The sequence below is a fragment of the Physcomitrium patens genome, chromosome 11, assembly GCF_059467195.1.
Source record: "Physcomitrium patens ecotype Gransden chromosome 11, ASM5946719v1, whole genome shotgun sequence".
Classification (NCBI taxonomy): domain Eukaryota; kingdom Viridiplantae; phylum Streptophyta; class Bryopsida; order Funariales; family Funariaceae; genus Physcomitrium; species Physcomitrium patens.
In genome coordinates, this window is record NC_143420.1 from 3,995,284 (window position 1) to 4,023,077 (window position 27,794).

At 44.9% G+C, this 27,794-nt stretch overlaps 2 protein-coding genes and 2 long non-coding RNA genes across 25 annotated transcripts; 2 read left to right on the forward strand and 2 right to left on the reverse strand.

Moving 5' to 3' along the window:
- Positions 1-2,861: 2,861 nt before the first annotated feature.
- Positions 2,862-11,032, reverse strand: LOC112288721 (uncharacterized). 17 transcript variants are annotated; one of them, XM_090254134.1, is made up of 12 exons: positions 10,897-11,032; positions 10,327-10,588; positions 9,644-9,953; positions 9,407-9,529; positions 8,522-9,286; positions 8,191-8,390; positions 7,436-8,075; positions 6,362-6,471; positions 5,324-5,888; positions 4,667-4,812; positions 3,953-4,262; positions 2,862-3,561 (listed from the first exon to the last, which is right to left on the reverse strand). In XM_090254134.1, exons 1-7 carry the CDS (start codon positions 11,021-11,023, stop codon positions 7,490-7,492), a joined length of 2,373 nt encoding a protein of 790 aa, XP_090110260.1. In that variant the 5' UTR covers positions 11,024-11,032; the 3' UTR covers positions 2,862-3,561; positions 3,953-4,262; positions 4,667-4,812; positions 5,324-5,888; positions 6,362-6,471; positions 7,436-7,489. The 17 variants fall into 17 exon arrangements, with proteins under 17 accessions (XP_090110260.1, XP_090110262.1, XP_090110261.1 ...); XM_090254136.1 differs by lacking the exon at positions 6,362-6,471; XM_090254135.1 differs by lacking the exon at positions 6,362-6,471 and having other exon boundaries at positions 2,862-3,623; positions 3,827-4,262.
- A 1,123-nt stretch (positions 11,033-12,155) lies between these two features.
- On the forward strand, positions 12,156-14,225 carry LOC149988116 (uncharacterized). Its single transcript, XR_016505400.1, has 2 exons — positions 12,156-12,396; positions 12,732-14,225. It is a non-coding gene; the product is annotated as an uncharacterized LOC149988116 (long non-coding RNA).
- A 1,080-nt stretch (positions 14,226-15,305) lies between these two features.
- On the reverse strand, positions 15,306-17,947 carry LOC149988117 (uncharacterized). Of its 4 annotated transcripts, XR_016505402.1 has the most exons (3): positions 16,482-17,058; positions 16,151-16,251; positions 15,306-15,977 (listed from the first exon to the last, which is right to left on the reverse strand). It is a non-coding gene; the product is annotated as an uncharacterized LOC149988117 (long non-coding RNA). The 4 variants fall into 4 exon arrangements; XR_016505401.1 differs by lacking the exons at positions 16,151-16,251; positions 16,482-17,058 and adding an exon at positions 17,065-17,947; XR_016505404.1 differs by lacking the exon at positions 16,151-16,251.
- A 3,727-nt stretch (positions 17,948-21,674) lies between these two features.
- On the forward strand, positions 21,675-27,170 carry LOC112288722 (uncharacterized). 3 transcript variants are annotated; one of them, XM_073537405.2, is made up of 8 exons: positions 21,675-21,829; positions 23,143-23,524; positions 23,833-24,094; positions 24,466-24,775; positions 24,890-25,012; positions 25,133-25,897; positions 26,029-26,228; positions 26,344-27,170. In XM_073537405.2, the coding sequence occupies exons 2-8, from the start codon at positions 23,398-23,400 to the stop codon at positions 26,945-26,947; spliced, it is 2,391 nt and encodes a 796-aa protein (XP_073393506.1). In that variant the 5' UTR covers positions 21,675-21,829; positions 23,143-23,397; the 3' UTR covers positions 26,948-27,170. The 3 variants fall into 3 exon arrangements, with proteins under 3 accessions (XP_073393506.1, XP_090110265.1, XP_073393505.1); XM_090254139.1 differs by having other exon boundaries at positions 21,691-21,799; XM_073537404.2 differs by lacking the exon at positions 21,675-21,829 and adding an exon at positions 21,836-22,482.
- The last annotated feature ends 624 nt before the right edge of the window (positions 27,171-27,794 follow it).

Here is a 27,794-nt window from a genome sequence, read left to right on the forward strand (position 1 = left end):
AATCTTTATTAGGAATTATAAAAGATTCCAACCACAAGATCCTTATTGTAGTTGGAGAAACTTATTTTCCAAAACATTGCCCTCATTCATAACCATGCTCTTTAATTTGTGATTGATTAGTTTTTTTAAATAATATTGAATAGTGAACTTGAGTTCTCTACAATAAAGGTACAAACCTTCTTGATGACAATGAATCTTTTTTTGTTAAGTAAGAGGTTTAAAATGTACCATATCAATTTATATTAGTTTTGACCTAGATGAATAAGTTTATAAAAACTTAAGAGCTGCCATTATTACTTGATTTATTCTTCTTCACCCAAATCTTTGTTCTTGATACCTTTCAAATAATTAATTATTGCATGCAATAACTTGAGCAATAAATTATTTCAAAAATCTTACTTTTCGCATTGTCAATAATAAATCTTTGACGTTGTTCTTTAATCTATATCAAAATTGATTGATAAGATCTTTGTTATTCCAAACCATATCACAAGAAAGATTTTGAAATTCAGTAGCATATATGATAGCTGACTATAATCTTTGTCATAAAGATAAGAGCTTGATTTTTGCTATTCTTTTTCAATCTCTTTTTCCAAATGTGAGTATAAACACCTCTAAGAATGAATTAAAATCATAAAAGAGTCATAAAGTCTTTTCCATCTAAGATGCAAACCAAGAGAAAACACTTCTAAATAAAAATGTACTTAAGAATCTAACTTAAATAAATCCATCAAAGTATTGGAAGAAATGAAATCTTAAGTAAAGCTTGATTTATTATAGAAATCCTCAAAATTTTGATCTTATTCCATCAAACTTCTTGGGCATACTAATCTTTGTCTTCTTTATACTTGTAGAAGCAAAAATTCCTAGATTTGGTTTTGAAGTTGATCTACTTGCTTCCTTCAATTACACAACTTCTTGATACAGACGCTAAGCTTCTTCCATAAGACATAGGATTAATATTTCTTTTTTGGCTCTACTAATGCATGAAATTTCCATCCTAAGAATGTTGAAAAGTTGGTGAAGATCTATAATAGTTGCAAATCTATCATCACAACTGCTAAGTGTAACATCTATAATTTTTCCTTCCATTTCAAATAATATGACAAATCCACAAATCAAATTAGAGGAAGATAATCTGCAACTTCTAATGTCAAATAAAAATTTCTACAAAAAAGAATAATCTACTCTCTTTAAGAAAAAAATTAAGATTAAATATATATATATATATATTTATATATTTATTTATTTATTTATTTAAAGATGAGTAATTTATAACCTTCAAAATACAACAATAGAAGTGGAATAATTCACTCATTTTCAAAACAAGACAAGAACAATGAGTTAGGATTCTTCTCAAACTATCAAGGACATGAACCTCAAAGAATTAAAATGTCAATACACTCTTGTATCATTCAAAAAGACTAGAAAATTATTGAAAGATGATACAATATTAAATTAAAATGATTATTGCCAAAAATAAGAAAATTAAAAAATCTTAAAACAAGATTAAGGACTAAAAAGGCATTGATAAAAGTGAAGAAGGCTTCACTCTTACCTCCATATATACTCTTAATTAAGAGCTATGTAGCAATGTCCTATAGGACCTCCAAAATATGTTGACTTTGCAAGACATGTATCTTAACTTACAAGACAAGTTTTCTATATTTATACCATGTAGTTAGCTTGTTTCGCAAGCTAACTACATGTGGTTAACTTGTTGATTAAGTTTCTAACCTACCAATCAACTACAAACACATATAAAGACAAAGTAACATCTATGAAGCTTCTAATAAGCTTCTCTAAAAAATATTATGAGATAAATCTACTTTTACCTATTTCTATTTAATCAAATAGGAAAATATTAGAGTAAATATGTATGTTTCGGACACTCTTTAGATAAAAGTTAATATTGTATGAGTTACACAAATAAGGATTTGATAATGAAGAAAGAAAAAGAGAAAACTATAAATTGAGAGTAGCAAAGAATTTCTCCAACAATATAAAGTCATCGTTATAGTTTTATTATCACTATTAAGTTTGAACTATTTATTGATCATATTTCTACAAATATAGTGTATTTACATATAAATTCACTATGATTAATCTCATTCAAATCCAATCATATTTATGGTGATACATTACATTGTGCTAGTGTTATTTCTAATTTAATATTATCACAAGTAATGCCATATTTGCATAATAATGTACTTTTGGTATAAATTGATGCTAGTATATGTATACACTATCATCAATTTGTATAATATATGTATACATATATATAAATAAAATACATCTTAACACATATTTTATTTTATAAATTTTATATTAAAAATATACTTTTAATATATTTTAAGTACTTTAATATTATTTATAATAGATTTAAAAAAAATTGACTTATCATCAATATATCAAATATATAAAATTAAATATATAATTAATATTATTTTCAACAAGTATTATTATATTATATAAAATAACAACATTGTATTATCCCTTGCTTAACAAGACAAGAATTTCTAATCAATATAATACCAAACAAAATATCATTCAAATGTTGAATCTCCTCACACCAATGCATATGTTGCCACTTCATAACACACCCTTGTTTTGAAAGATGCAATTGCATAGACTGTCAATCATATCAAATTATAGGGACTCCTTCACCACTACCCTTATTGTGCAATGTCACCTTATTCATTCTAAGTGACTTTCAACCTCAATTTCTGAAAGTAATTGCCCAACGCCCAGGTCTCCATCATACTTCTGTTCCATCGTGGGGCAACACTTCTGCAAGGGTTGTTTTTTTCTTCTTCTGTAGCAATTTGGGTTGCACAATGTGATGTAGAAAATTGTGAATAGAGCTTGAATTGTGTACTATGTTGCCTTTACTTTTTTGTGCTTTAATGGTCTCAAGTAACACAGCTATATCATGCTACAAGTCTATTGCCATCTGAACACTTAGCTGAAGTTGCACCACCACCCATTATCACCTCCTGTACAGCTCGGGGAGATAACTGCATAAGAGCTTCAATCTTACGATAGAACCTATCTGAGCAAGCCTTTGTTGGTGGCGATCAGGATCCATGGCATGGAATTATGTTGTTTATCTCACATACAAACTTGGATACAAATTGTTGCCAGTTTCTGCTTAATCAACTAAATAGGTTTCTTAATTAAAGGGTTTGCTTGATTGTCTTGTCAGGAGACCTCACCCTCGGGTATTGTGGTCAGTTACCGTTCATTTAAACTATCTACAGCCTGAAAACAAAAAACCTAAGATTGTTTCCAGCATTTCGGGAGAATACTTTATATACTCTTCTGAATTGCGTGTACAATTCTCGAGTAAAGGCTCAAACTGTACCAGATAGCTCCGGTGCGCAGAAATCACCATTTGTATGACAGCTGCCAAGATTCTATCTCTCAATTGTTGTTCTGATGTGATCCACTTCACCTGAGTTTGAACAGACTCATTAAGGGCTGGTGTTAAATGATCTCTATATTTGCCGCACCAAATCACATTGTCCTTTGCTTCATCCAGAACAAGTGAGCCCATCGCGGCTGCGACATTGGAGCACGGGTCGTCAGCAAGTTTGTAGAAATTTCGTTTCACTTCGCGACAGCTACAGATTGAAAAATAACTGTGTTCAGGTTCTCACTGAATATATAAATAGAAAGATTCTATTTAGAAAGGTTCTCACTGAATATATGAAATAAATAGAAAGATCATTCTTCACAAATAAAACGACAAATGTTTGCGAAAATTTAACATAGGTTTACACAAGTACTTCAATCAGTTGGATCAAAATGGTACAAAAGACCTCACCGATTTCCTGTGTACTGAATGAAAAGCGATTACCTTGCGGCCAATTTCTGACTCTAAGTCTTCACCCAACAGTGGCTCGAAACCAATATTCTTCACATGATTGCGAGTAAAATACATATTGCTCACCAGAAATATGTGACGCAGAGCAGGATCTTGAAACTCAGGCGCGGGCCTCAACTAGTCCTTCGAGAGTTTGTAAAATTTGACCAGTACCCTGAGGCAGTCCCATCTTTTCAACTTCTTCACCACCCTCCAAACTATGGCAATTTGGAGCACCTTGATCAGAGTCTTGGGAAATAAAGAAATGACGTATTTCAGATAATTGACCACCCAACTTTAGAGCTGCTTAACCCTGCCATCATATGACATGCTTTCTTTTTGCAACTTTACCCAGTCTTCAATTTTCCCAGGATGCATTCCCAGCTATATAAACAAGCTGTAGGCATAAGGAATGTGGCACGTAAATATATCAAATATCGAACTTGCAAGAATTCTCAAATCTCGAAACTACATGCTACATGATAAGCTTCAGTACATCCTGTCTTCACCATCATTGAAGAAAAGAACATGTCATGTGCTTTTGGTCGTCTAGACTAGACTCGGATTTTACGAGGAGATTTATGAGGAAAGTATATCAAGACAAGAGCTTTGGTATTCAGTAATAACAGATATCATTAGCCTCGCAGCAGTAGTAACTGGGGGCGCAGGCAAAGGTCAGATAAGCCTCCGACGATGACTTGGAATATGTTGCATGATATCCTATTTTACTTGCTAGCATGTATGCACAAACCACACATAAGAAATTAGGCATGATATAGTCTTTCCACAAAAAATAACCACCTGTAGGAGCATCTCCTTCTCGGAGCTCCATCCTGTTGGACAAGTCTTTAAGAAAACTATCCCTTACGTAAAAGGCGCTTGAATTCTTTCTCAAGCTTGCCGAGAGCAGTGACTAAATAGCCCACCGTCAAGCTCATGTGCCCCGCCTGCGAAATTAAGACGCTTCAATCAGTCTATTGACCCTTCACAAGACATAACTATATTAAATGCATGCTATAACTTCAACGAATTAACGGAGTGCACAAGGTTAGCATGATCACAAAGATTTTCTGTGAGTATCAAGCAAATCTACAAGACGCAGAAGCCTAATAAACTCACATATACAAAGTGACAACACAAAAACCCCACAAACTACTCAAGGAACACAATTGATGACCTCCGTAGACCATTGTAACGGCACAATTCCTAGAGAACTTTTCAAGCCATAAGAACGACGAGAAGAAAAAAAGGAAAAGGAATAGAAGAAAAATTAAATAAAATAAGAGTGGTATAGAGTGACAGACGGTTATCAAAATTCATTCCTTTGTTCCGGCTACAAGAGGTCTGAAACCATGGCAAGAAGCTAGCCCTTCAATACAACTTAAAAAGAAAATGTCTGTAATTTAATGTCAACAAATGCATTGTGGTTTGGTGCGTTCCATGAGTAAGAACACATACCTTGTTGTTGAGCTTCAGGATTATGAGTGATTCATTGAGTCGGACCAAGCGCGCAGAGTCCGGAAAATTGGTCTCGTGCAAGTATGTGACAGCTTCTTATAATCACTGAACAGCAACAACCGAATTCTACTTCAAATAATCAATAGCGTCTTCCAGCTGCATCAATGCTGACATGTATCCATTGAAATCATCTCGAGGTTCGCGCATCAGCCTCACTCTTATTTTGTTCACGAGATCGAACATGCTAAAAATATGCATTGCTGGCTCTAAGGTTTTGTACATCCTTTGCGCCAGCCCCCTGTGACCATCGGTTGCAACTTCATTGGAACCAATACCCTTCTAACCGGCGACACGCGCTCCAGAACATTCTGCAATCGTTTGTTCGATTGATCCAATTGGTTGCCTATTGCAGGAGACTTCACTAAAGATTGACACACATCGGCCTGGGCGGAAAGAAGCTTCGCGAAGACATCTTGCGGAGCCTGGGCTACTTGTATCTCACTAAGACCGGACCATGTCACCTTCTTACTCCCCGCACTTTCGGCACAGATTCTTAACAACCTGGCTGCAATGGCAAGGAGGCAAAATCAAATTAAGGGCATAATAAATTCGAGCAAAATGTGTCGAGCTCACGCACGCATAGACTGTTGATACAAATCCAAACAAGATTCTGCAAACGATCAGTTTCAAAAGACCTCTCGAACTGCAAACATTATACAAGGGCAAAAACATAGCAACTCTAAACTAACACAAACACTACGTGCGCAGAAAAGCCAGATTTCAAAGTGGTGGCATAAAGATCTATAGATGAACGACACTCAACCTGCTGCAAGAAATTCCGTGCCTATCTGTGGTAAAGAAATCCCAGATATAAAGCACGGAGCTAACGTTAATAATGACACCGCTACAAATCTGGTGCCGACACACTACATCTTAAAATAATGATGCAGCAGACAAATAAGAGCTTGAAATTCAAGTAAAGGAATGAATGTAGAGTATAGTCATCCCCAATCTTAGGTTATATGACGTAATGCTTACGTCTGCTTGAAATTGATACATAAAACGGCGAAGAGAAAATTCAACTGCACTCGCAATCGACGCCACACTGACAGTGTTCTACTTCCCAGCGGGAGTGCGGCAAGAACCATCTGCAGGAGATCAGGGTCTGCAGGATTATCACAGTTCACTCCAGCTAAACCTACCATGACTTCTACGAAAAGACGAATTGGAGGCTAGGATGTTGCTGACGCACAAGGTGTAAATCCACCATCAATTTCGTTCTACCCATCTTCCAATCTATCCATCTGTCTAGATATACATATTAACATACTATTGACATATTAAAAGGTTTTAAGGATCTAGAATAGAGTGTTCAATTGCTCGGTTCCAGACGCACGCAATAATATCACCAAGTACATTTACCCACCGGGGAATAACCAAATCAACTGCAAGATTAAAAAAAAATTCAACGCCTAACATCAAGACAAAGGGCCAGAAATATCAGTCTAAATTCTATCCATACCAAAAATGCTTGAGGAAAAAAACCAGCTATATCCTAAATCCTACATCATTCATGCCCAATAAATGAGACAAAAATCGCAAAATTATAATATCATGTAAAACTAATCCCAATCCAGAACAACCCTAGAAAGCCGTCCCGATGAGATAAAGTACTCCACAACTAGTTCGATATTATCACTAAATAACCTGATGACAAGAATACGTACAAATCACAATAAGACAGCCGACCAATACCTTCTGATCATAAAACCCGGCACATACCTCCATTCCAACACTCTCACTAACCAAAAAAGGACCTACTATTTAAAGCCAATCTGTCAAAAAGCGTCGAACATTCTGAAAACATTGTTCGCCAAGCCGACAGTGCACATACTCCTCTAAACACCTAACAAAAGGACAAAGGAAACAAAAAAGACACTCAGCCAGTCACCTCGATCGGCTTCATCATGCAACACAGCGATCACGTCAATTAACCAACACAGTTAAATACTTAGCCCATCAACCCATAAGAACTCCTAAACCAACATTAAATAAAGCAACCAACTCATTATTACAGACGTCCGTAAAGAAAAATTCCAGGATTAATTGTACCTCACAAGTAAACCATAAAACTTTCCGTACTTCTTCATCACCAGACTCATCAATTCACCCGTTGTCCCATCTTTCTGAAAAAAATTGACCAAACTCCCTAAATCCCAGTGCGTGCTCCAGCCGCTTTTTACACAAACCATTCCCACACCCCCCAATCGTCTTCTGTGTCCTTTCCTCACCCGCTCCTCCACCATTCCCACAATGTGTTCCCATCGGGTACGACACCTCACTGTTCGACATTCCTGTCCCCTCCACCCCGATGCTCGCCCCTCCACCGCCCCCGCTCACCATAGCCGACCCACGCATCCCCGACTCGCCCTCCAACCTCGCCATCGGACTCCCGCCTGTCACCATCCCCATCGGCACACAAATCGACGCCGCTCCACCCATCTCCACCCCTTGCATTGCCCCTGCCGACATTGCTCCATGCCCATCCGCTGCGTCCGTACCCCACCTCCCCGCCCCTGCACTCCCTCCCTGCAGTGGCGCTCCACTGTTCTGCGCATCTGCCATACTGCACTCTGCTCCCCCAAAACCCATCCCTCCGGCCTGCTCCTCTTGCGCACCTTCGTGGAACAGTAAGTGCGCTACCGTGCGGTCCATCGGATTCGTTTCCGTCTCATCCGTGTTCATGCTCATCCTGCACATCCCCGCCACTCCAACCCATCAGCATCACCCTCTGCCCACCCACCCCCTACCCCCTGCTACCATTCTCACACCTCTACAAACCTCCACCATGTCGCATTCTCTCCTACCTCGACACCCTGCTCGATGAGCACGGGTCGCTGTTCCCCGAGCTCTCCACGCCATCCGATGCCCCGTCCCCGCTCTCCGACACCAGGCCGCTCTCACATTCCCCCTCGCCATCCCACCCGCCCGGACCTTTCCTCCGCATTGCGCTCCTCGCTAATCTGTACAGTGCGTCCCGGATGCACAGCTTCGTCTCCACTTGCAACTGCAACCCCCAACCATCCCTTCCCATCACTTCCGTGCACAACCATGCCCCCCATGCCCCCCACCATCCATCAACCACCCACCCTCGCCCACAATTCGCCACCCCCCACCGACCCCCCCCCCCTTTCTTACCGATTTCAACGTCTCCTGCAGTCGCCCCAGCACCGCTCCTTCCATCGCCCTGTTCTCTTCCTCCGACGTCGTCTCCAAGCTTGTTTGCCCCACCGACAGCGACGGCGAATACCCCCCCTCCATTCCCGCCGCCCTCATCTCGCTCCCACTCGCTGTCCCCACCTCCACTTGCCTCGACATCCCCCTCGCCTGTCCCACTCCTCCACCTGACTCCATCCCCGAATGCTGCTGCTCCACCGCCACCCGTCCCGTCTGCATCCCCTGCAAGTACCGCAGCTTCTCCACCTTCTCCTCCCTCGTCATGTTCCCGCTGCTCCCACCCGATCCACGACTCCTCGAATCCACCGGTACCCGCAGCCGGAACTCCGGATGCGGCACCCCCATCGCGGGTTGGAACGGAGACGGTGGCTGGTACCCCACGAACTGCATCTGCGCCGCGGGCGCCGCCGCCTGAAACTGACGGATCGCCCCCACCGGACCATACCCCCCCTGCATGAATGGAGGCCCGGGCCTCATCGCCGACTGCATCGGTGACAGCTTCGACCGCGGAGCTGCGTACCCATGAATCGCCGCCAGCGATGGCGCGCTCAGCCGCGCCGCCTGTGGAATCAACGGCCCTGGCATCGCTTGCAGCATGTGCGCTTGTGCTGCCTGAAAACTCCCCCACCGACCTGTCCCCTGCAACGCCTTCCGCTGGCACACCTGCCGCCTCGCTCTCTCTTCCATCCGCTTCCGGCTCGCGGCGTGCCGTCTCGCCCTCTGAGCCTGACATATTCCCACCATATTCCCACCATCAGCCTCGTCTCACGCTCCACATTGTCCCTGCCACCCACAACCCACCTCCAACACACGTCCATCAACCCATGCACACGTCCCACCCGTCACCTGAGCGATGCTGGCCTTTTCCAACTCCGACCGCACAACGCAAGGCGACCCGTCTCCCGACGTGTCCATGCTCACGCAACCGTCCCCGGTCATCGTCGACGACACCGCATCTGCACCCATACCCTGCACCCGATGCCAAGTCATTCCCCATTCCCATGCCGCACCACTCCCCACACCCTCTCACTCTACCACCTCCCACTCACCACCCAACGCTCGCCGTCAACCCAGTGCACTAACCTCCCCGTCCAGCACGCACTGCCTCGCTATGCACCGCGCCACTGATGCTGGACCGCCCCATCGCTCCTCCCCGCATTCCGCCCTTCTCCTCCCCGCCTCGCCCTTCTCGTCTTCGCCTCTCACTGCAACTCCACCGCCGCCGCCTCCGACCACTTCCGCGCTCATTCCCACCAGTGCGCCATCCACCACCCCTTCCGCCGCTCCACCACGCTCGCTCCATGACCGTGATTCCGAATGACGCACTTGCACGCCATTCTCTGCCTTCTCGCCTCCGCCGGCTGCTGCCCCGAAACACGACTCCGGTCCCGAGCTGCAACACGCGTGCCCTCATCATCATTACACTCTTCGCTCACCATCTCACAACTCCTGACCTACTCCGCCAATCCTCCTCAGCACCCGACATCGCCCACCCATCCACCACTCTCACAAACACATGCATACCCCACCATACACCTCACCACGCCCGTTCCCAACCATGCAACAACCTCCAACGCGTCTCATGAACGTGCGCAACTCTCACCCCTGCTCCCCCCCCCCCCCTCCCCATTGTCCTCAACACCCCCTCCACTCCTCCTCTCTAACTACCCCCGTCGCCCCATCTCATCCCGATCCACTCAATCGCTGCATCCATGATCATGCGCCCTTCACCCTTTCCCCCAGGTTCACTTCCTAATCCTACTCACCTCAGCAGATCGTCCACATCCTCCAGATTCCCGAAGCACGGCTCCCAGCTGTACCCTGGTTTCACAACCTCGCTCGCATACCCGAACAGCGGCAGCTCTTCCTCCGCCTCCTCCGCATCGTATGCCGGGAAGTTGCACCCCGTTGCCAGAATCTCCACATCCTCCTCCGTGTACGGATCCGCCATCAGGACCCCCACGTCCATGCTCCCCATTGAAAACGCCTCGCTCCTCACGCCATCCTTGCCGCTCGTGCCTTCCCGTCCTGCCACACCATTTTCCCAAACCCCTCCCACTCCCTCAGCACGACGCCTTCCCTCGACTGCACCACCTCCACTCCCCCACAATATCCCATCACAACACCCTTCTGCACCACTGCCACGACATGCACCTACTCCTCAGATTTCACACCGCACCCTGCTTTGTCTCTCCACAACAGCCTCTCTGCCCCTCCTCACACACCTCTCTCTCTCTCTCTCTCTCTCTCTCTCTGTCTCCCTCGCTCCCTCTTTCTCTCTCGCTCTTGCGCGCTCTGGATACACTGCGTGACGAGCAGCATCGTGTGGAAAGAACCTGGAAACGTGGTTGGCAAGGTGGAGGTCGGCTGCTGTGCCACACAGGACTTCGACAAGTTGTGGTCTGCCCCACTGAAGAGGTCATTCCACATGACTGGCTTGTAAGGCAGACAGGATTGCAACATCAGGTTCTTCTCCTTACTCCAACACGTGTCCGTTCCTACAGCTCCTCACCCAACCTCCTCAAACGCACCACTTCCCACCCGACTCCGGCGTCGCACTGCAACTCTCCGTTTATTTCAACTTGCGCTACCTTCGGCCTTTCCGTCCGAACGATTGTACACGCTGTCCAAAGTCTTGCTCACAACCCACGAGAGCATGTCGAGTTGTAGTGGCCTTGACGTGTGGCGAAATTCACCAGTCGAGGGCAGAGCATGTCACTGCAGAACACGGAAGCGCATGTCAGAGGGAATCAAGGTTTGGGGAGCTTGCAGGAACAATGATCTGTATGGTCTTGTGCAGAATGAGTGACTGCGCAACAAAGCAAACATGAAATGTTCTCAGGCGCATGGTCTACGTGTTTATTCAAAATGAAGTCGAATGAAACATGTTCTTTTACGACAACACTCTGAAAGTAACACAAGCTAGTCTAAGATTGTCCCAAGGTTTCAAGTAGATGTGGGTATGTATCTTTCAAATGCAAACGCACAATAGATAATATGAATGCTTCTCGTTGCCTTTTTTGTTTGACATTTGTAAAAAAAATCAGGGAGGTGATCCAAGAGTCTGCAATGACAGAAGAACCCTCGGTCGTTGTGTTGCACGGAAGTGGACAATCGTCACTCCAGACTTGAGTAGAATTGAACATCAGTTCTTAATCTGTTGGTTTCCTCCTAGCAGTCCAAGCCACAGAGGCTCTTGAAAACATCAACCACTCATGACAATATCAAGCAGCCTCGGTGCAGTGTGCATTCTGTTCCGCCATCACATATACGGAGGAGGACACGTACCTTGAGCAAAAACCACACCAAACCTCTCGCGGCGCCGTCAAAACCAATCAACCTCACTACGCTCATCGCAACTGAAGCTGCAACTGTAGTGAACTTAACCTATTCACAAATTTCTTTCCGTCATGGAGAGAAGACGACGGCTACGCGATCTGAGCTTAACGAAACGAACTGGTTCCAGAAACAGTTTCTTAAACTACGAGGGTCTGAGGAACGTGGTGCCAAGAGCGATCCTCCTCGTAGAATTCCGCCACTGCATCAAGCCAGTGCTTGACGCTCCCAACCTTGTACCACCACATGACAAGTGACCATGGCTGTGTCCACAGGTGTACGCTTCATGAGACCTGCTCTATCACCTCGCCCTTGCCCTCACGTACCCTGCCTTGGCCCTGCCTCGACCCTGCCATCGCTCGCTGTGTCGCGCGCGCCCACACTCTCTCGCTCCGCGACAAAGCGACCTTCGCTGCGAGGCCACCAGTCGTCGAGCTCTCGCGCGATGCCCGTCCAACACTCTTCCTCCTTTCGCTCCTGCGAGCACAAATATACTTGCGGTACTTTCTTACTCACTTACTCACTGTAGGTGATAACTTACTAATTCACTAACCAACTGGATTTTAGGTAGAGTTTGTGTTTATTTATTATAATTCCTCTGGCTGTACATGCGACCCTGCTTGAACTGGTTCTCTGTTATCACATACAAGAGAATGTTGTGGTTTGTGTGTGTATTTGGCTTGGTGTTCCCTTCATCTGGTGAACTCTGTCATCCTGGTTTTATTATTTTTATTAATATTATTAGTATTATTATGAGTTGAGAATCAATTGCTACAATAATGAACGATAATATATATGGTGAACTGAATTTTATTGAGGACTTATGTTTTTGCAGAATGGTGGAACCTATTCCAAGAATTTTACTGAACTGTACTGTAGTATTGTGAAGCAATTACAAAAATTGTAAGTGATTTTATAGAATTTCTGTTTTTTTTAAGTTGCTGATAAAATAGAAGAAATTTCATTCAGTATTTTTTTTAATTCTTATTTTTTAATTTTTGTGAAGCCAAAAATAAATAAATAATCATTTTTGTTCTGTATAAATACAAGAATTCCTTTTCTGAACTCTTCTTTTGACACAACGAAAAATTTAATGTTTTTGTTATAAAAAGTTTCAATATATATATATATATATATATATCCACGTTTATTTAACATCAATCATTATACAATACAACACATTAAAATACAAACAAGATATTTTTTAGTGTTTATATTTATCAATGTAAAATTCTTGTCACTTGAACAATGAAATATTCAGGTTTTTTCTTCTTCTTCTTTTTGTAAAAAAAAATTATGTTGTTCTATTTTTATTTTCTGAATGGAATTTGACAATGTTTTACACACACTCACTAAATTTCAGAATCAGGCACCTAATCAGTTCATTATTATTCAATAACACATCAAACTTTCTTTAAACCTTCAACATTACAAACATAAGTAGGAAAAAAAATACAAAATGAAAAAGATTAATATTGTTGGTGCTGTGAAAGATCATATTTAATTTCTTTTCGTAAAACGAATAATGGCATGGTAATTAAAAATTGTGGTATTCGAACCTTGATGATGTTAGTTGTAGCTAAAATTCTCAACTATGGTGGTTCAAGAGTTAAAACTTGATTATAACCAGCAGTAATATTATTTGAAGGTTCAATCTTTTTACTAATTTATAGATGGGTTAGTTTCAAATGGACCGATATTTTAAAGACTCAGACGAGTAACATTTGTGTGCGAAACCATATATATATAAATATATACGAGTAACGAATCCTAATAAAAATCATACCTTTTAATGTGAAGGCATCTAATTGCAACATTCGTGAGGTTGGCATTAACTATGGAAAGTGTTGCTTCGTAAGTACCAGAACTAAGGTTAAATCACAGATTCCCCTTCGATGGATATTTTCATCCATCCACCCTTAACATGGCACAAATTGCATCCATATATCATTCACGCCATCCGCAAGCTGACAGGACCCATCCCACACGTGACGATCGGACACCACTAAAGAGGTCTTTGACCGTGACCTGCATGCCTATCCATAGCCATCCCCTGGAGGCCTATTCCCGACACTTATTTAAGTCCCTATAACCGTTCCACGGAAATAAGGGGAGCCTGTTCCCCACGGTCTTCGATCTATAAGCCCATAGGCGTGATTAGGGGCGAATGTTTAACCAACTGCAGCTTGTGGACAGAATGTAGCCACTTGTCTTGTGCAGCGTGTTCTCGCTCTGCTTTGTCCTCGTGGCTGTCTTTGGCTTTGCTCGCCATCTCATTGGAGAACGTGATAGATAGTTTCTAGGTATGAAACCGCTACTGCGGAATCCGCGGAGGTTTTTGACGCTGTTCGATTACTGATGTGGGTGTTGCGATTATTATCATCTCGAGGCACTTCCAGCACCAGCGTAGAGATGAAGGCACCGCGTTCGATGTGCTCAGCTGGAAGTTCAGTCGATCTAGGACTATAATACAATTGTGGTGTTGCGGTTTAGCATCAAGCTGCTGGTAAGCTGGGAAATGCGTGTCTGCACTGAAAGTCCTGTGCATAGGTGCACGACGGCTCTCTTAGTTTGAAGGATTTGGAGTTAAAGGATATAAGTTGGTAACTGGGTGACTTCATGGATCAGCTGTGGATGAGTGGAATTGTTGGTCACCGAACCGTGTTCACTCTTTGGTGTTTTCTACCGCTTTCAAAATGATGTACCTGAGCTGATCTGTTTCTATACTCGGAGAATCTCCAATTCGTTAAACTCACGACACGTGAGAATATTACCACCAGCTCAATTACTGCAACAATGGCACGGGCCCAGATCTTTTCGGATGCAGACAAGCGCTGCTAATACAAAAGACAGGATCCTTAATAACAGTTTCGGTATTATGTGCTTTAGATCGTTTTATAGATCCTCAATATTGAAATGCGACAATCACAACAACGTTCGTGATGAAGCTGCCTTAGAGACCAAAATGTAGAGTAAACAAGGCATCGTGGATAACTGGGAATCCAGGGAACCTGAGCAAGTGCCTCTCCTGGATGAAGACTTTTCCAACTTCTCAGGATACACACCAAAACGACTTGGAAGCTGAACAACAATCTCTATCTCCGTGATGCCAACGTGTGCCAAAACTACGCTTTCTATCAGATGTAGGAAACACCAGTAACAATGTCATCTTGTGTGAGGATAGTTCAAAAGAATTGGGTTTTCGCAGGCAAGGAAAAAGTTCTGTGAGGTTCCTGTACAACTGCTTGTCCCGCTTCTTTTTCAACACTGAAGCCTTGAAAACCTACCTACGTAACTTTTGGACCACAGGAGTAAAGTAGTCTTTGCATGAAAAAACCAGAGAGAATTCTGAACTTATCCATGTACTAAGTATGACAGCTCGATCTTAGATATCACAAATCTTGTGTGAGGTACAAAAAAGAGATACATCCTCAATTACAGGATCCAAATCAGTTAGAACACAGAGAGTTTAAGTTCCAACCTTTGACTCTGAAGCTTTACGCTCCGAAGAGGTCTTTGAAAGAGACAGGTCTACTGAGATGCCACCTTTGAAGTCAAGGTATCTGTTTCTACTCCCTCAATGGAGCGTGAAGACCAGGAACCTACTTTTCGAAAAGAGTTTGAACTTTGGGGATTGATTCAAGTGTCTTGTCCCATTTATAACAAACTCAGTCCACTATTCGTGTTACCTACGTGGCCCACCTATGAACAAAGTTGTCATACCGATTGTGACCATAGCACTATATTGAGGAGAGTCTCAAAATTTTCAACCGTTGTATTCTAAAACTAATGCTAAATGGAGTCTACATTTGAACGATTCAGGTACTCATTGATCAACTTATCTACCGACTGATCGGATAAAGTTCTTCAACTCCCTTGCACAACAGCGGCGCCAGGCTCCCAAGACAAACAACAAATAACGAAATATGCTTGGTGATGAACACAAAGGACGCAGGAGGAGTTGGGAACATAAATAATGGTGCTCTCTGTGTCCGCTATAAGTGCATGTTCATGCGGCAGTGTACCTGCTCGTATAGTGTCTCCTCGTACCATGATCGTACAGTATGTGGACGTACAGTATCTGCAATAACAAAACGTGCGCGTTGTTTAGCAGTTTCCTCGAAGCAAAAGTATCATCTCTATAACCATAATGAGATCTTGGGCATTACGCGAAGCAGGAGAATAATGATCAGCAAACAATACTTTTGTCACTAGTCACTCTAATGCTATTCAATTTCAACTAGTACTCTGTACCTAAATCAGGGGTTTTTTATGCCTCTGCTATAGTTTTGACCAGCCAAGAAGTCCGGTATCTGTCCTTGAGGTTTAAATACTGTATCAAACTCAGTTTTCAACTGGAAAATGTCAAACATCACAATGAGTTATCATCTCTTCGTGGTGAAAACTTTACTTTTACGCACAGGTTGGATGCATTTCCTCGCGCTGCAGAAAATATTTTTGTACGTTTACATTAAATCCTCCGTGACGTCACTCATTCTCAAAAGCAGCACTTGATGATGGAGAAAAACCACGACTTCCTCAATTATCAGAAACTCGAATTATCACAAAAGCCGAGTTAACATACCGGAGAGATGCTCGGCACTCAAAAAGAGACCACACCGTAACAAAATACTGACGTTAGTGATGCTGCTTTCAGGAAGCAGTTGCAGGAAGTATGCAAGAATATCAAAACCTCTTACAAACCTCGTTCAGCAAGGAAAGATCACTAACTCTTTCGGTTGGCGACCATCACACTACACAGAGATGTTCTGCAGGCTTGCACCTAACAACGTAAATAGAGTCGTTACGTGCAGAAGGCTACACGACTTTCTTTTTTTGAACTCCTGAAGACATGAACTTGAAGTCCAACCTTAGTTATCAGCCCATTTCAATTGCCGAGCCAACGGATTCACGTGAAAGTCTGTGTAAACTTCCATTCAACTTCTGAGGAATCGGACCACTTATATGGAAAAAAATGAGTACCAGCAAGGCATGAGTTGTTGATGGACCGATAACCCACGACGATGCTGGCACTGATCAATCCATGATTCCACTTCAAATTCAACCACAAACACCATAATTGCACTATGTCATGGTTAACATCAATCATGATCAAGAAATCATAACCCAGCGACCAAATAATTGCATCGTTAGTTGAATCAACTCACGGCTTCGATGTTCCCATAACAGACTCGCAGTTGCGTTTGAATTACACGCTTTGGTGACCAGACCGACGTGACATGTAATACGCGCGTTCTCCTAACCCTATTTGTGTGATGATTCCACTCTTAGGGTTCTCAAGCACCCCAATTACCAAGCACGTCTGCGTAGAAGGGAGACAGCCGTGGGCCCTTAACCCACACTAGAACCACTCTAGGCAGCACGTGCATCTGGCTGCGACACCTGATATCTGTCACTCGCCTCTGGATTTTGCAGTACTCGAGCTGGGTGCCAGTATCATCCAATCCAGCCTCCCTCTTCTCCACATCTATCCGAAATTTGATTCATCGCAAAGACCTTGGTGGTTCTCGACGGCCATTCGACAGTAGTGAGTGTGAAACTTCGAACTGAATCAGAGTTCTCGAAGTTAACGTTCACTGTGAAGTGCGCTTCACAGTAGCAGAGTCCAGATTCAGTGCATAAGTGCTCTGCTTGAATGTTGTACTGTAACGCCGCACTTCGCTGCTGCACCCACCGGTACGCGTCCCCTATCTCGCCAGGTTCATTGCCAGCTCGCCCCTCCTCGCCATTGCTGCTGCTGCACCAACGTGGGCGACTCCCCCGGCATTCTAGCGTAGTCCCAAGCTCGCCTTCTTCGTCCTCGTCGCTGTTAAACCCACCTGTGCGGCGTCCTTCGCTCGGGCGTCGTTGCCAGGTGGCCTTCCTCGCCGTTGCTGCTGCATCTGGCTGTGCTACTCCCGCTTTCCTCTGAATTCGTCGCGGCGCCTCTGATCAGTCCACCTTCGCAGCACACACTGTGGCGCTTCCGTTGTCCACCGTAATGGCCTGCAATGGAATTGCTCTTCGGAGATTGCTGATCCAGCTCCGTTCTGTTTGATTGCCCAGTCTGTGATGTTTGCTGCTTATGTTGTTTGAATAAGGGGTTTCAAACATAGCACTTTCCAAAAACCAAATAATTGGGATTCAGCACCTGATATTTCCAGGATCATTCAAAATATCAAATCCTGATTCAAATTTTACTACCCATTGAATTTTTATCGCCATGTTTGAAACCCCTTATTGGGATATGAAAGGTGAAGAATGGATAGATAATTGAATAAATAGATACAAAGTATTGAAAAATGGTATGAGGAAGGTGAGTATGATTAGTTGGAGACAGTTCGAGAATATTAGTGTTTTGTGTAGAGAAGAGAGTTAATTCATTGAAGAGTTTATGGGTTTTTTCAAAAAAAGTGGACAATGTCAAAACCTCTTGCAAAAGTTAATGTTGAGAGAGCAACATCCACAATCAATCTTAATATGTAATTGATCTTAAAAAGAATTTGGGTTGGTTGTTTGATGGTGCTTAATCTCTTTGTACTAGTTGAAGATTTTATTAACCTTGAATTTTACAATACAATAATAATATATTGTAACTAATTAAAGGATATTCAACTTATATAATTTTTTGTCGTTTATAATAAGTCAATAAAATAATAATACTATTATATGCACCTTGTTTTATGAATTACACCCACTAAAACATTAAGACCTGGAAATGGGTTCTAAAATTTGAAAACTTAATTCTCTAATTTATATTATTTTCTTCCAACAAACAACAATTCAATAAATTTTATTTTTGATTTTATGTTTTTGTATCTCTAAATACATATCTTTCACAAATCCAAAATCTAATGTAGAATTCATATATTCTTAAGATACTTGAAAACAGGATTGTTGTAACATTTGGTTGCTTGAAGACTTAATCTAAATTATGGTTTCAAAAAATAAATATTTACCTCATTGGATCTATATTTTCAAAAGTATTTTTTCATTTATTATATCTTTGTATAGAAAAAATCTATTTTTTCTTATAATAAATTACATTGACATCTTTATTTATTTTAAAATCCTCTTCAATCCAAAACATTACAACTATTTGTCAAATATATTACTTTAAATAAATAATGTATTGTCTTCTGACTTATCCAAAAAATATTAATATTTTTGTATTTATAGTAGAATCCCAATTAAACTAATTGAATTAAAGTAAACCATTTATAATCTTCATTTATCACCAATCCAACAAATTTTCTTCTTCTCTTTTGCCACTAATTTCACAATTTCTACATAACCATATTCAAAAGGACCAAAAAAATTATATTCTTAAATTCACTTATTTTCAATTCATTTAAGTTAAACATTGGAATAAGACTTATTTACAAAAAATAATGACAAAGAAGTACCACAAATATTATTTTTTTCTAAATAATGACAAAGAAGTACCACAAACATTATTTAGAAAAAAATAAATCTCTATTTTATCTAAATCTCATTATGATTCATGCCTCCTAACAGCCAAAAAAACCATCATATTTAGATTATAAATATTTCTATTGCAATAAAAGCTTCTATATATATACATATGTATACTTCTATCATCAAATATATTGGCTTCTAGTCCGAGATGACCTTGAACTACCAGGTGATGGCATTGAGGTACCCAAAGCAAATTCCAATATATTGGCCATCTCTTGGCCTTGGAGTGACTTGGCTTAAACGCTGTTTGAGAAGGGCCCAAAAATGTTCCATTGGATTCAAATCTGGAGATTGAGCTGGCCATCGAAGGATTTGAAATGGCTGTGAAGAGAGCCAAAACTGAACACTTTTTGCCATATGTTTGGGATCATTATCATGTTGAAAAACCACCTTAGTAGGATCTAAGTTGTAATTCTGTGTGGTACTTTGCAAGTAGGTTTCTAAAATTTTTTTGTACAAGTGTTGCTCCATTCTACCTTCAATTTGATACCAAGCATCCGGCCCAAAAGTAGTCATACAACCCCAAATCATAATTGAACCACCACCATGTTTGACAGTTTGACTAACATGTTTAGGTCTAGCTCGTTCTCCTTCTCTCAACCAACACCAAGACCTACCATTTGAGTTGATTAGGTTAATCTTTGTCTCATCACTGAAAATAACCCGTCTCCAATCATCAATGGTCCAATTTTTGTATTTGTGAGCAAAACTCAACCTTGCAAGAACATGTCTTTTGGCAAGTAGAGGCTTCTTTTGTTGCACACAAGCACCCAAACCAGCTTCTCTCAAACCACGCCTCAAGGTGATGTCTGAGAAGTGTTTACCTGTTTTTTCTCAAAGTTGTTTTGCAGCTGCACTTGCCGTTTTGAGACAACTAGCAGTGACAAGGTGCACACCAAGTCGCTTCTCTTGCTCTCCTAAAACCTTTGGACGTCCTCCTCTTTGCTTTTCTATTTCACCACTAATCTCCCTCCTCAGATGAGCTACTGAAGACTGACTTATTCCAAGTGAGTCTGCAACTTTTCTTGTAGAAACACCACTCCTAAGCGGCACCAATGCTTGGTGCTTCAATGATTCACACAACCGAGGCATAGAGATACAATTGACAAATCAACTTTCACTATAGATAGTACACAACAAGAGCAACACAACAAACAAAAAATGCCCTCAAATCTTGCAACAAGGAGTGTACATTGAAATTTCGAAATTCAGCAAGAAGAAGCAACCAAAACTGAGTACGCACGTCTGTGTGCTTCTACAACACTTTTCTCATAAACCCTACCTCAAATGATAATGAGATTTTTCATCCATGTAGAGGACTGGATGAATACACACAATAAAAAAGTAATTCTATCAATTGACTTATGTGTCAGTTCGAAGGATCAATGAACTATGAGTGTTCAGATTTTGTACTCGGTTTTGTTTGTCACTGTATATATATATATATATAGATTTGTTGGCTTCAAGCAATGAATAGGTAGACTTAAAACTCAGTGGATCTCTAACAAAATAATTGTTTCATAAACACATCTTTGTAAAAATCTAACTTATACAAAAATGTTTATTTCCAATCGTAGGAACACATCTATGATCAATCTTGCTACAATATTTCAAGACACCAATAGGTCACCATGAAGAATCACCATCATGAAAGGCAGAAGACTTTGCTAACTTAGAACCCAAAAAACTCACAATTGTGTTTTCAAACAAATAAGCATTCGTTCATAGCAATTTGAAAATGTGGAATATGAAGTGGGCTAAGGGTTCAGCACAACCTTTTTGCCTTCCAAACCAAGATTTAAAGTTATAATGGAGGAAACAATTAATGATCCACAACAAAGATAGTGTTCGGAACAACCATAGCAGTGGCTTTTCTGGCGTTGTCAGGGACATCAAGGAATGCGCGCTGACGGGGACATGGAGCGCAGGCTGCTGACGAGGCTGGCATCAGAAATGGCGGCATGTGCCAAGTGGCAATTCCTGGGCCATAACCTGAACCTGGGGCTGGAATAGGTTCTAGGCTGGAATCGTGAGCACTTGCCCCTTCTCCTGCTTTGACTGCAGCAGAGCGGGGGATGCCACGGTGGACACAGCCACGTCACGGATCTCTCCACGTGTCCTCTCCCTGGGCATGGTTCCTTGGATGGGGATGGATGGTAAGGGTAAAGGGGGTTGTATTACGCGCGGTTTGAACTGCGCGTGTTTTGCGCTCGGTTTGTGGATGGCGTTCAGATGGGCGGGGCGTTTTGTCTCCACGTGGGCCGACGGAAGTATCTAGGGCTGGGATGGTGGGAAGGGGGCGGAGGCGCGACGAGCCCCACTGCAACTGCGTAGCGCGAACTTGAGCGAGCGATCTCAGGGGCGGGCAGGCGGGCGAGCGAGGGAGTGATTGAGTGAGAGAGTGGCGCCGGTGGCGAGCAGATGGTTCGATGCTTTTCTAGGAATGACTTAAAGGTCAGAGATGTCGGATGCATGTGGCTGATGGCAGGCGATCGGCCTTAAGAATTATCTGTGAGCGAGGGTCAGCGTGAGGGGTCTCGCGTGAGGGGTCTCGCGTGAGGGGTCTCGCGTGAGGGGTAGCGAGGTTTGCCGCTACAGCGGAAAGCGGGAAGTGCGTTGGAAGAGGATTATTTAAGTGGGCTACTGTTGACGTTGTAGCCGGAGCGAGGAGGAGGTTTGCGTGCGAGATGGGAGGGAGGGGAGGAGTTTGAGCAAGTTGTATGATGAATGAGAGTGATGTAGTCTCAGTGAAGTGGTAGCAGAAGTTAAGGAGCGCTGGACGATGGCTTATTGCAGTGGTAGATTACGACAAGGAAGATCGTACTGGGAAAGAACCGCGATAGGCCCGGCACCTCGTCGTTTAGAAAACCGCTCAGGACAGAAGGCAGGCTGAAGTTAGTTGGGCTACTAATGCACATCTCAGTACAGCACAAGATTTCATACCTCAGTATCTGCAAGGCTCTGATCATCAGGGGTGACTGTTGAGTGCGGTTGCAGTAATTCACCTAGAAACACTTGCAGCGTGGCCGATTGATGGGATGGACAAAATGATAGGTTGAGCGTGATTTTGCACACGAGATAAGTGTCCATTTCAGTGGTGGCTACAGGTAACGAGTGATGCTTGGGGAGATCATTTCCACGTTTGAATGTTCACAACTTATGTGCGTGCTAGGTTTGCGGCCTAGATTTGTTCTGATTCCCAAGGCACGAAAGGTGGAGGCCAACACATCGCTAAGTTATCGACTATTTCATGAGCGGTGTTTGCCTCCACCACATCGTGCGGGATGTAAGGTTGAACACGACACGAATTGTAAGAATTCAGTACCATAATGTTCTCACCTCAAGAATAAATTTTATGGTATAACGGCTTTCATTTACGCTACACCTGCGTCAATTTTTTGAGTTCACATTCCTGATCGCTCAAAGTCAACCCTTCCCTTCAAGTAGAAAGCATACGAGGTGGAGCATTACTGTATTGGCTCCGACAGCTTCAGCTGCAGTTTAGCGCAGTTCAAAAAACCCATCCGCCTCATCCACGAAAACCAGATACTCTTGGCCAAGATGCTCATATTCGTTCGCATTATTCTTCCTAAATCAAAAGTTTCATTCAACTTCAATTTACACAAACACATGGACCATGCGCCTGAGAACATTTCATGTTTGCTTTGTTGCGCAGTCACTCATTCTGCACAAGACCATACAGATCATTGTTCCTGCAAGCTCCCCAAACCTTGATTCCCTCTGACATGCGCTTCCGTGTTCTGCAGTGACATGCTCTGCCCTCGACTGGTGAATTTCGCCACACGTCAAGGCCACTACAACTCGACATGGTCTCGTGGGTTGTGAGCAAGACTTTGGACAGCGTGTACAATCGTTCGGACGGAAAGGCCGAAGGTAGCGCAAGTTGAAATAAACGGAGAGTTGCAGTGCGACGCCGGAGTCGGGTGGGAAGTGGTGCGTTTGAGGAGGTTGGGTGAGGAGCTGTAGGAACGGACACGTGTTGGAGTAAGGAGAAGAACCTGATGTTGCAATCCTGTCTGCCTTACAAGCCAGTCATGTGGAATGACCTCTTCAGTGGGGCAGACCACAACTTGTCGAAGTCCTGTGTGGCACAGCAGCCGACCTCCACCTTGCCAACCACGTTTCCAGGTTCTTTCCACACGATGCTGCTCGTCACGCAGTGTATCCAGAGCGCGCAAGAGCGAGAGAGAAAGAGGGAGCGAGGGAGACAGAGAGAGAGAGAGAGAGAGAGAGAGAGAGGTGTGTGAGGAGGGGCAGAGAGGCTGTTGTGGAGAGACAAAGCAGGGTGCGGTGTGAAATCTGAGGAGTAGGTGCATGTCGTGGCAGTGGTGCAGAAGGGTGTTGTGATGGGATATTGTGGGGGAGTGGAGGTGGTGCAGTCGAGGGAAGGCGTCGTGCTGAGGGAGTGGGAGGGGTTTGGGAAAATGGTGTGGCAGGACGGGAAGGCACGAGCGGCAAGGATGGCGTGAGGAGCGAGGCGTTTTCAATGGGGAGCATGGACGTGGGGGTCCTGATGGCGGATCCGTACACGGAGGAGGATGTGGAGATTCTGGCAACGGGGTGCAACTTCCCGGCATACGATGCGGAGGAGGCGGAGGAAGAGCTGCCGCTGTTCGGGTATGCGAGCGAGGTTGTGAAACCAGGGTACAGCTGGGAGCCGTGCTTCGGGAATCTGGAGGATGTGGACGATCTGCTGAGGTGAGTAGGATTAGGAAGTGAACCTGGGGGAAAGGGTGAAGGGCGCATGATCATGGATGCAGCGATTGAGTGGATCGGGATGAGATGGGGCGACGGGGGTAGTTAGAGAGGAGGAGTGGAGGGGGTGTTGAGGACAATGGGGAGGGGGGGGGGGAGCAGGGGTGAGAGTTGCGCACGTTCATGAGACGCGTTGGAGGTTGTTGCATGGTTGGGAACGGGCGTGGTGAGGTGTATGGTGGGGTATGCATGTGTTTGTGAGAGTGGTGGATGGGTGGGCGATGTCGGGTGCTGAGGAGGATTGGCGGAGTAGGTCAGGAGTTGTGAGATGGTGAGCGAAGAGTGTAATGATGATGAGGGCACGCGTGTTGCAGCTCGGGACCGGAGTCGTGTTTCGGGGCAGCAGCCGGCGGAGGCGAGAAGGCAGAGAATGGCGTGCAAGTGCGTCATTCGGAATCACGGTCATGGAGCGAGCGTGGTGGAGCGGCGGAAGGGGTGGTGGATGGCGCACTGGTGGGAATGAGCGCGGAAGTGGTCGGAGGCGGCGGCGGTGGAGTTGCAGTGAGAGGCGAAGACGAGAAGGGCGAGGCGGGGAGGAGAAGGGCGGAATGCGGGGAGGAGCGATGGGGCGGTCCAGCATCAGTGGCGCGGTGCATAGCGAGGCAGTGCGTGCTGGACGGGGAGGTTAGTGCACTGGGTTGACGGCGAGCGTTGGGTGGTGAGTGGGAGGTGGTAGAGTGAGAGGGTGTGGGGAGTGGTGCGGCATGGGAATGGGGAATGACTTGGCATCGGGTGCAGGGTATGGGTGCAGATGCGGTGTCGTCGACGATGACCGGGGACGGTTGCGTGAGCATGGACACGTCGGGAGACGGGTCGCCTTGCGTTGTGCGGTCGGAGTTGGAAAAGGCCAGCATCGCTCAGGTGACGGGTGGGACGTGTGCATGGGTTGATGGACGTGTGTTGGAGGTGGGTTGTGGGTGGCAGGGACAATGTGGAGCGTGAGACGAGGCTGATGGTGGGAATATGGTGGGAATATGTCAGGCTCAGAGGGCGAGACGGCACGCCGCGAGCCGGAAGCGGATGGAAGAGAGAGCGAGGCGGCAGGTGTGCCAGCGGAAGGCGTTGCAGGGGACAGGTCGGTGGGGGAGTTTTCAGGCAGCACAAGCGCACATGCTGCAAGCGATGCCAGGGCCGTTGATTCCACAGGCGGCGCGGCTGAGCGCGCCATCGCTGGCGGCGATTCATGGGTACGCAGCTCCGCGGTCGAAGCTGTCACCGATGCAGTCGGCGATGAGGCCCGGGCCTCCATTCATGCAGGGGGGGTATGGTCCGGTGGGGGCGATCCGTCAGTTTCAGGCGGCGGCGCCCGCGGCGCAGATGCAGTTCGTGGGGTACCAGCCACCGTCTCCGTTCCAACCCGCGATGGGGGTGCCGCATCCGGAGTTCCGGCTGCGGGTACCGGTGGATTCGAGGAGTCGTGGATCGGGTGGGAGCAGCGGGAACATGACGAGGGAGGAGAAGGTGGAGAAGCTGCGGTACTTGCAGGGGATGCAGACGGGACGGGTGGCGGTGGAGCAGCAGCATTCGGGGATGGAGTCAGGTGGAGGAGTGGGACAGGCGAGGGGGATGTCGAGGCAAGTGGAGGTGGGGACAGCGAGTGGGAGCGAGATGAGGGCGGCGGGAATGGAGGGGGGGTATTCGCCGTCGCTGTCGGTGGGGCAAACAAGCTTGGAGACGACGTCGGAGGAAGAGAACAGGGCGATGGAAGGAGCGGTGCTGGGGCGACTGCAGGAGACGTTGAAATCGGTAAGAAAGGGGGGGGGGGTCGGTGGGGGGTGGCGAATTGTGGGCGAGGGTGGGTGGTTGATGGATGGTGGGGGGCATGGGGGGCATGGTTGTGCACGGAAGTGATGGGAAGGGATGGTTGGGGGTTGCAGTTGCAAGTGGAGACGAAGCTGTGCATCCGGGACGCACTGTACAGATTAGCGAGGAGCGCAATGCGGAGGAAAGGTCCGGGCGGGTGGGATGGCGAGGGGGAATGTGAGAGCGGCCTGGTGTCGGAGAGCGGGGACGGGGCATCGGATGGCGTGGAGAGCTCGGGGAACAGCGACCCGTGCTCATCGAGCAGGGTGTCGAGGTAGGAGAGAATGCGACATGGTGGAGGTTTGTAGAGGTGTGAGAATGGTAGCAGGGGGTAGGGGGTGGGTGGGCAGAGGGTGATGCTGATGGGTTGGAGTGGCGGGGATGTGCAGGATGAGCATGAACACGGATGAGACGGAAACGAATCCGATGGACCGCACGGTAGCGCACTTACTGTTCCACGAAGGTGCGCAAGAGGAGCAGGCCGGAGGGATGGGTTTTGGGGGAGCAGAGTGCAGTATGGCAGATGCGCAGAACAGTGGAGCGCCACTGCAGGGAGGGAGTGCAGGGGCGGGGAGGTGGGGTACGGACGCAGCGGATGGGCATGGAGCGATGTCGGCAGGGGCAATGCAAGGGGTGGAGATGGGTGGAGCGGCGTCGATTTGTGTGCCGATGGGGATGGTGACAGGCGGGAGTCCGATGGCGAGGTTGGAGGGCGAGTCGGGGATGCGTGGGTCGGCTATGGTGAGCGGGGGCGGTGGAGGGGCGAGCATCGGGGTGGAGGGGACAGGAATGTCGAACAGTGAGGTGTCGTACCCGATGGGAACACATTGTGGGAATGGTGGAGGAGCGGGTGAGGAAAGGACACAGAAGACGATTGGGGGGTGTGGGAACGGTGTGATTAAAGAGCGGCTAGAGCATGCGCTGGGTTTGAAGGAGCTAAGTCAGTTGCTTTTGGCAGGACTGGATGCAGATGCGGGATCTTTCTGTAATTAAGAAGTTGATGCCATGTTATTTTGCGTTCTTGAAGATTCCCGTTCTTTACGCAGTGATTTGTCGATGAGAAGTCGTTGAAGGTTATTGTCTAGTAGTCTTTTATTTTTTTTATATATTTTTAGGAGTTAAGCACATTACTTTCAGAGGCTTCCGTTCTTGAAACCTGGACGTGGAGGCGATGTTTTATGTCGCTGTGGTTGTATCATAATGCTTTTTCACCTTCTTTTGAGTTTGGTATACTAGTGTCATACGTCGTACAGTCAATGGTTTTGCCTATTTATGATTTTGACATTAGGAATTTTTTTTGTCTTGTGGCAATATTGTAGATGTTGGTTGCGATTGTGGTGTTTTAAAACGTGTTTTGGTTATTTGCATCTTCGTCTGTCATTGTTGTATTGTGTGTTGCTGTGAGTTGTTTCATTGATTGTTGCTGTAAAAGAGTTGTACGTAAAAACGTTGAGGTGCAGCATTCTCATGATAATGGACAGGTTGGTGTAAAGGACTGGGAAGGGGGGTGGACTTATTGAAATATTTCTTTCGTAACATGTTTACTGCACATTGTGATATCATCTCGGGCCACCTCTGTTTTGTAATCAAATTTTATATTTGAAGAGATAAAAATATGGCCACCTGTCTTTTTTTGTTCTTTTCTCTATTTTCTTTTTTAATGTTTCCACTAAATGTTTGCATTTGCACCATATGATTGGGATTGATGTTGACCAGATATTGTCTTCGAAATGGGAACAATAGCAGTTATACTAATGACAGTTTCACGTCTTTCGTAGACTTTTTTGAAAAGAGTTCGTTGATAAGTGAATGGTGTTACAATAATATTCTCGTTCATATT

What these genes read in the sequence shown, in the direction of transcription:
- LOC112288722 (XM_073537405.2), top strand. Translation starts at nt 23,398, where the DNA reads ATGTTGCAATCCTGTCTGCCTTACAAGCCAGTCATGTGGAATGACCTC. An exon ending in GATGTGGACGATCTGCTGAG is followed by an intron (nt 24,095 to 24,465) that starts GTGAGTAGGATT and finishes CGCGTGTTGCAG; the next exon opens with CTCGGGACCGGAGTCGTGTT. An exon ending in AAAAGGCCAGCATCGCTCAG is followed by an intron (nt 25,013 to 25,132) that starts GTGACGGGTGGG and finishes GGAATATGTCAG; the next exon opens with GCTCAGAGGGCGAGACGGCA.
- LOC112288721 (XM_090254123.1), bottom strand. Translation starts at nt 11,023, where the DNA reads ATGTTGCAATCCTGTCTGCCTTACAAGCCAGTCATGTGGAATGACCTC. An exon ending in AAAAGGCCAGCATCGCTCAG is followed by an intron (nt 9,287 to 9,406) that starts GTGACGGGTGGG and finishes GGAATATGTCAG; the next exon opens with GCTCAGAGGGCGAGACGGCA. An exon ending in TGCAGGAGACGTTGAAATCG is followed by an intron (nt 8,391 to 8,521) that starts GTAAGAAAGGGG and finishes TGGGGGTTGCAG; the next exon opens with TTGCAAGTGGAGACGAAGCT.